The 7,777-nt window shown below is 44.4% G+C and overlaps 1 protein-coding gene across 4 annotated transcripts in view; it reads left to right on the top strand.

The window, feature by feature from the left end:
- Positions 1-6,128, top strand: part of SGK1 (serum/glucocorticoid regulated kinase 1) — a 63,412-nt gene extending 57,284 nt beyond the window's left edge. For 3 of the 4 annotated variants that reach the window (XM_014943621.1, XM_014943623.1, XM_014943624.1), the window contains 11 exons: positions 383-458; positions 910-985; positions 1,514-1,618; positions 2,086-2,169; positions 2,273-2,404; positions 2,685-2,797; positions 3,374-3,497; positions 3,793-3,888; positions 4,008-4,163; positions 4,277-4,366; positions 5,096-6,128. In XM_014943621.1, coding sequence (XP_014799107.1) covers positions 383-458; positions 910-985; positions 1,514-1,618; positions 2,086-2,169; positions 2,273-2,404; positions 2,685-2,797; positions 3,374-3,497; positions 3,793-3,888; positions 4,008-4,163; positions 4,277-4,366; positions 5,096-5,263 — 1,220 coding nt within the window. In that variant the 3' untranslated portion in view covers positions 5,264-6,128. Of the gene's footprint in view, positions 1-67; positions 252-382; positions 459-909; positions 986-1,513; positions 1,619-2,085; positions 2,170-2,272; positions 2,405-2,684; positions 2,798-3,373; positions 3,498-3,792; positions 3,889-4,007; positions 4,164-4,276; positions 4,367-5,095 lie in introns of those variants that run through there. The other variant, XM_014943622.1, reaches the window with a different exon arrangement.
- The last annotated feature ends 1,649 nt before the right edge of the window (positions 6,129-7,777 follow it).

The raw sequence follows: 7,777 nt of genomic DNA, 5'->3' as shown, positions 1-7,777 counted from the left end.
CACGAGTGTCACCGCCCCGCCCCGATCCCGCCCATCACCGTCGCCACTTAAGCGCCGTCGGTTGCCCCGCCGAGGCAGTGCGGTGCTGGGAAGGCGGTGGTGTCGGAGCCTCCTATCGTATTTATCTTTTTTCCCCCACCACCACCACCTTCCTCTTGGCTCCAAAAAAATGACCGTGAAAGCCGCCGAGGCATCGTCTGGTCCTACTTTGACTTACTCCAAGATGAGAGGGATGGTGGCCATCCTCATCGGTGAGGGGGCTTCTTCCTTGAGGATTTTTGGGGGGCAGCAGTAGGCTGTGATTTTTTATATATTTTATTTCTTTTTTGTGGCCAGATGGCCGAACGATTTTAATTTTTCCTTCTCTTTTTTTCCTCCCTAGCTTTCATGAAGCAGAGAAGAATGGGGCTGAACGACTTCATTCAGAAGATCGCCACCAACTCCTACGCCTGCAAGCAGTGAGTATTGGAAATTTTGGAGATTTTGGCCAGATTTCAGTTCAGAAATACGACTACCTATTGCGAGATCTACTTTAAAAAAAAAATAATGATGTCTGTTTACGGTAATGCTTCTGGCATGACTGTTACGGAAGAGTTAATTGATCTCCTTGAGGGTATTACTCACTTGGCAACAATCCTAGTGAGCTGGGTTTGGGAAAAAATAAGTCGGATGGGATTTCTAGCGAAATTAACTCATTTAGAGCTGTACTTACAGTATAAATACATTTCTCTGCATGACGGGAGTTTACTTTCCCTAGATAAATTCTACTCTTTAGTCAAACAGATCGTTTCAGTTGCCTTCTCCAATAAGCCCAAACCAACACTCATCTTCCTCGGTCCGTGCGTGCCCTCTGGTGGGAAGATCTACCTGATGACTCTTTCTAATGGTGCACTCTTCTTATCCCTGCAGCCCAGAAGTTCAGTCTATCTTGAAAATCTCCCAGCCCCAAGAGCCTGAACTTATGAATGCTAATCCTTCTCCCCCGGTAAGTAGCTTTTACTCAGTGAAGCGTTTTTAGAACATCAGATGGGTAGTATTAGTAGTGCAAGCAAAATTAGCACCATGAGTGTTACTTCAGTTCAGCTCATGGCACTCTGGTGTAACTGGGAAAAAGAGTAATTGAGTAAAGGACTGAAACTTTTTTTCTTTTCCCAATATAGAGAATAAATTTTAAAAAAAAAAAGCTTTATTAGCCATTACTTCATTATGGAATGTGGCTAAGACCTCAGCAATAACTTTTAAGTAAGATGTGACTGTTATACTCTTCTTAGTACCTAATAGTTTAAGATACCTGGTAGATGTCAAAATTAAAGTTTTAGTGGTAAGAAGAATGCTAATCTTAATTTCCAAGGTCACTTTATTTATATTTTTAAGAAGACGTTGTTGAGACTTTCCCTACCAAACTGTTTTAATAAGGGTGGTTTCTGTCTGTTTTTATATTTTTAAGAAGACGTTGTTGAGACTCTCCCTACCAAACTCTTTTAATAAGGGTGGTTTCTGTCTGTTTTTCTAGCCCAGTCCTTCCCAGCAGATCAATCTTGGTCCATCATCCAACCCACACGCCAAACCATCAGACTTTCATTTCTTAAAAGTGATTGGAAAAGGCAGCTTTGGGAAGGTAAGCTTCACTCTTTTTTTTTTTTTTTGTGTGGTAACTTATTTACTCTTCATCTCTTGTGTGTAATGCCTGAGGGTTGGGTTTGTACTGGCTTTGGTAAATGATGTCCATTTAAACCAGACCCAAGCGTGTCCCACTTCCCAGTGCCTGGCTCCCTCCGTAGCTGCGAGGAGAGGGAGCAGGGTGCTGCATCTGAAAGAGTCAGAATAGAGCCAGGGAGTGAGGTGCAACTGGTGCTGGGAAGAATATAGACGTGGCTTTTGGAAGGGAAAGAAACTAGATGTAAAAATTTGGGGCTGGATTAATCTGGTAATAGTTTAGGCATTTCCAGCAAAGGGTTTGCACGTTGACCCAGAGGGATGTCGCAGTGCTCAGTGGTTTAAACACAAAGGCTTGTTTCCCTGCTGTGTTTCCAAGTTGTTCTGTATTTCAGTAGTGCTCAGTTGTGGGATTTTATCCTCTTTCAGGTTCTCCTCGCACGGCATAAGGCAGAAGAGCAGTTCTATGCAGTTAAAGTCCTGCAGAAGAAAGCAATCCTGAAGAAGAAGGAGGTGAGTTGTGTCTTCCTGATACCATTGCCACGTCCATCAAATGTATTTTTACTGCTATTACTAAGCAAGTGTACTAAACGTTGACGATTCCTTATGTTTTCAGGAGAAGCACATCATGTCAGAGCGCAACGTCCTGCTGAAAAATGTGAAACACCCCTTCCTGGTCGGGCTTCACTTCTCCTTCCAAACTGCAGACAAATTGTATTTTGTCCTAGACTACATCAATGGTGGAGAGGTAAGAAAATGAAATAGTATTTCCTATCATGTGCACGGTGGTGGAGTAGACTTTTTCACCCTTCCTTTTAAATGAAAAAGAATTGCAAGGGGAAAAGTCATGGGGGAAAGGTTACGAGATTGAATGTTTCCAGCCTGCCAAGTTTTGAAACTACCAAAGGATCGTTGGGCCATTTCCTGCTATTGTTCTCCCTGGCTATATATGTTGAGTCTAATTAAGTGCATTGTTAACAGGCTCTGGCGCCGCTTACACCACTTTGTTCTCTCTCTGTCTCCTGTAGTTGTTCTACCATCTCCAGAGGGAGCGTTGCTTCCTGGAGCCCAGAGCCCGGTTTTACGCTGCTGAAATCGCCAGTGCCCTGGGCTACCTGCACTCCCTCAACATCGTGTATCGGTAAGAAGCTGCCTTCAGTTTGTTGGACTGCAAAAAACCACGTGCTTTGTGGAATAAGCGTTGAAAAGTTGGATCTCCATGCGAGCTCCGAGTCGCTTTTAGTATTTTTTCGTGACTTGGTGAAGTTCTGTAAACAACTGCACCTAAAATATCTCCATGCGAGCTCCGAGTCGCTTTTAGTATTTTTTCGTGACTTGGTGAAGTTCTGTAAACAACTTCACCTAAAATACCTTCATAGAATCGTAGAATGGTTTGGGTTGGAAGGGGTCTTAAAGATCATCCAGTTCCAACCCCCCTGCCCTGGGCAGGGACACCTCCCACCAGACCAGGCTGCTCCAAGCCCCATCCAGCCTGGCCTTGAACCCCTCCAGGGATGGGGCAGCCACAGCTTCCCTGGGCAACCTCTTCCAGTGCCTCACCACCCTCACAGCAAAGAATTTCTTCCTAGTATCTAGTCTAAATCTCCCCTTTTTCAGTTTAAAACCGTTACCCCTCGTCCTATCCCTCCACTCCCTGATAAAGAGTCCCTCCCTGTAGCTCCTCTAACGAACCCTTGTCTTTGATCTCTTCCTACAGTGACTTGAAGCCAGAGAATATCCTGCTCGACTCCCAGGGGCACATTGTCTTGACCGACTTTGGACTCTGCAAAGAAAACATTGAGCACAACGGCACGACCTCCACCTTCTGCGGGACACCAGAGGTAAGGCCGCTCGTAGAGTGTCCCCCTCACTGAAAACTGACGTCTCCCATGTTTATTTGTGGGTGGTTAGACAAGCAGGGGGTGTTACGGGTCTTGTAATATGCCAGTAAGGACATGTAGGACACGTTGAGCCAGAGAGAACAGCTTTTGAGCTGTCTCCCTGTTTCATAAATAGCTTGCAGCTTTCCGGTAGCTTAGGTATTGCAGGGATTTATTAAGCTGCTTTCATTCAAGAACGGGGAGGTTCTCCTAATTATAAAGACCCTAACGTGGCTCTCTTCCTTCTCTTACACAGTATCTCGCTCCTGAAGTTCTTCATAAGCAGCCCTATGACCGGACTGTGGACTGGTGGTGCCTTGGAGCAGTCCTGTATGAGATGCTTTATGGCCTGGTAAGGGACAAATCCTTCACGACGGATCAAACTGGACTTGCTGGTCCTTTCCCCAGAAGAAACCCCATGTCCCCTCCTCAGCCTCGTTAACCCGGGTCTCTCCTTTGCCATTCCCACAGCCGCCCTTCTACAGCAGGAACACGGCGGAAATGTACGACAACATCTTGAACAAACCTCTGCAGCTGAAGCCAAATATCACCAACTCGGCTAGACATCTCCTGGAAGGCCTCCTGCAGAAGGACAGGACAAAGAGGCTTGGTGCCAAGGAGGACTTTGTAAGTGCAAACCACCCCATGCCCGTAGACAGCACAGGGGAGGGGGATGACCAGGCCGTACTGGTCATACATTAGCTTGGCTCTGAATTAATCTATTTTTCTCTCTGTAACAGATGGAGATTAAGAATCACATCTTCTTCTCCCCAATTAACTGGGATGATCTCATTAATAAGAAGATTACACCTCCTTTTAACCCAAATGTGGTAGGTATCATTTCTAATTATAGAATGCATGAAGTGTTTCCTCCCCACCCCTCCTTGTCTTTGTGGGGTGCCCAGGAGCTGGGGGGACACTATACTTGGGGAAGAGAGCTTTTCCTTCCCCTAGGGCTGCCCATGTGAGGTTGAAAATAAGAGGTAGCTGTCTTTCTGCTGATAGACAATCTAAATTTAGCTGGGGTTTTTTGGCCTCTCACATGCTTGGTTGGCGTGGCTATTTTAAAATAATCCCCAGCATCCCCCTTTTACCGAAGGGGAAGGTGAGGTGTGGAGAAAGCAAAGAGCTTCCCCCAAGGGCAGAGTTGACCTTTGGCTTGTCAGATACCAGCACCTCAAGAGAGGGATGTGGTTGTGGAGGCGGTTCTCTTTCACTTTCTGAGCATTTTGAGAAACTAGATTTAATAACTAGCCCAGGGATCAAAGTCTGGCACGCCTGCCCCTGGCTTGTGTTGCATGAGCTTAGTTGGACGGTAGCGTATTAAATCAAATCATCTTGTTTTTATTGAGATGATACGTAGCAACATAAAAAAAAAAAAAGATAAAATTCAAACTAAAACCAGCAAAGGCTGTTAAAACAATAAACCCCAGGTGATAACGCTGTGAGTCTTCCCTGCACAAAGGTGCTTGTCCCCGTTTTTGGTTGGAACCGTGCGCTCGCGAAAGAAATTCGGGTCTAAATGTCACCTCTTTTTCCCTTTTCTGCCCTTTCTGCAGAGCGGCCCCAGTGACCTGAGGCACTTTGATCCCGAGTTTACAGACGAGCCAGTCCCCAACTCCATCGGCCAGTCCCCAGACAGCATCCTCATCACCGCCAGCGTCAAAGAAGCCGCTGAGGCTTTTTTGGGCTTCTCCTACGCCCCACCCGTGGACTCTTTCCTGTGAACGTTTGTCCGTCTTATCTCCTTTTTTTTTTTTTTTTAAATAATAATAACTATTATTTTTATTTTCGTTGGGCCTTCTGGTGGAACCGCCAGTCGACCAGTCACCTTGAAAAGAGAATTTTGCACATTTCCACCGTGGTGGCAGCTTTGCAGCCTTAATTTCAACGACACTGTTTGCTGGAAGCTTTTTTTTTTTTTTTTTCCTCCTGGTTTTGAAGAGCACATCACTCTCTAAAATGAGCTTTACAAAAAAAAAGCTTTTCGTTTCCATTCGTTCTTCCCCCCCCCAAAGTGGTGCTGTCTCCTTGGGAAAGAAAAACAAGAGGGACTGCTGCCATGGGCTGCTCCGGTGGATCGTAGGAGTAAGAACAAGCCGTTTGGGAAATCGTGCTCCTTGAAAAGCCTTGCCTGAAGATCTAGAAGAACGTGATGAGGATTTTCTGAAATGTGCCTTTTTTTTTCTTCTTTTTTTTTTTTAATTTTCTGACGAGATCTGGTGAGCTCCAAAGCTTCCCCCTGTTGCAGAGTGTGTTTCTCAGTTCATTTACGTGGGTTTACTATGTGAACAAATGGTCTGCGTGTGGTCTGCGTACTACAGATGGACTTAGTTTAAAAGCATCAGTGTGACACTTGCAGGATACCACAATGTGGGGCATTGTTTGTTTCTTCCATATTTGGAAGATAAATTAAGTGTAATTTTGAAATTTCTTTTGTAAATCTATACAGTCAACTGAAATTATTGAAATGGGCTCGCAATTACTTGTGTATCCAAATGCTTGAAGAAAGCATTGCTGCTATGAAAAAAAAAAAAAAAAAAAAAAAAGATTTCTATTTTTTAGAAAGGGTTTTTATGGACCAAAATGCCCCAGCTGCAGTCGGTCAAAGCTGTTGGTTTTGTTTGTTTCTTCTTTATTTTATGGACCAAAATGCCCCAGCTGCAGTCAGTCAAAGCTGTTGGTTTCATTTGTTTCTTCTTTATTTTTTTTTTTCTTTTTTAGTTTAAAAGATGTCATCTGTAAAATGGGCATTATTTATGGGCTTGGGGTTTGGGGATTTTTCATTCCTGATTGTATGTATTGTAAAAAAGATCTGTACATTCAGTTGTAACTCTAGATGTATATTTAAACTTACAGACTTACTTGTAATGTATACCATCATTGTAATGTAATATAATTAACATGGTTATATGTATCATATTTTTTTTGTGACCAAACCCATTGGTTTGCAGTAAAATCCTAAAAAATACTTCCATAAACTCTGTCATGTTTTTTTTCTTTTCAAACACAGGTTTTTTCTAAAAAATAACAGATCTGAACTACCAATCTGCCAAGGAACCTGTGTGAATTTTTCGTGGGTGTGTGATGGGTTATTCCATCAAACTGCACCCACATGAGTTTTATCACGGAGACACTTGAGCAAAATACTTGGGTTTTCCATCTGGGCGTGTTGGAGTGGGCGCCGAAGGATGTGGGTGCTCTTAGGTGGTATGAATGTTCCTCAAAATGAGTTTTCTTCTCGCAAAGTGAAGGTAACACTCCCTGGTGTGGACGAAGCATAACTGCACTTGAAGAATTAAGTCCTTGGTTTGTTGTATGACAAAAGGTTTGGCCTGTTTTAGCCCTGGAGATCTGCTAAAAGCAGGTTGGTGTGAGGCTGATGGAAACTCCTTCCCTGGGGGAGTCCATCACGGAGGTGGAACATCACTGCTGTGATGTGGGGCAGTGTCATGCACCCCCATCTTACCTGCCAAAATCTGCACTGGGGAGGTGGGTATCACCAAATGATGGGGTAAAACTAACCATTCACCTAAAACCGAGCTGTTAAATACAGGTTTTTATCGCTGAGGATTACCGGGTGGCCTGCAAGTGGGACATAACAACCAAAAGTTAAGATAACCTCTTCTTCTGGGGTGGTCCCACCCAGAATGGGGTGGTCCCATTCCATTTATTCTCCGTGGTGATGGATGGCTTCCTTCCAGGAGGGACTGGGCGCCTGCACCTTATTTACAGCTCCCAGTAGCCACTGGTTGCTGCAGCTGGTGGTCACAGCAACTCAGAGAATCCAAGTGAACACTTGCTGAGACAAACCTGGCCAGAGTCTACTGTTGCTGGGGCCACTGCCATAACAGCACCACAAGCCAAGGTCTCACAGGGGTGATGTTTCTGTTTGTTATAATTTCCGAGATAAAAGCATGCAGTAACTTTCCATCTTTTATTATCCGTTGATTGTAGGAGCAAAAAAAAACCCAACAAAACAACCAAACCCAAAACTTTATGTCTTCAGCTATAAGCTGTGTCTGGGAGACCACAGTCGGAGCTGAAAATGCTAATTTATAGCAGCCAAGAAACCTCTTTCTTTCAGATCATGTTTGTATAAGAAGGAGATGCAGCATGCCCCCCCCCTTGAACTCCAACAATCCCAAATTCAGGCGTTCAATAACTCTTTGAAGAGCACGTGGACAAAGTCTCCCAGTGCTAGAACCTGCCTGAAACATCTTTTGTCTGGAGGGCTCCTA

Source organism: Calidris pugnax, unplaced genomic scaffold (genome assembly GCF_001431845.1).
Source record: "Calidris pugnax isolate Ruff unplaced genomic scaffold, ASM143184v1 scaffold119, whole genome shotgun sequence".
NCBI lineage: Eukaryota > Metazoa > Chordata > Aves > Charadriiformes > Scolopacidae > Calidris > Calidris pugnax.
This window is presented reverse-complemented; position numbering and strand designations above follow the sequence as displayed.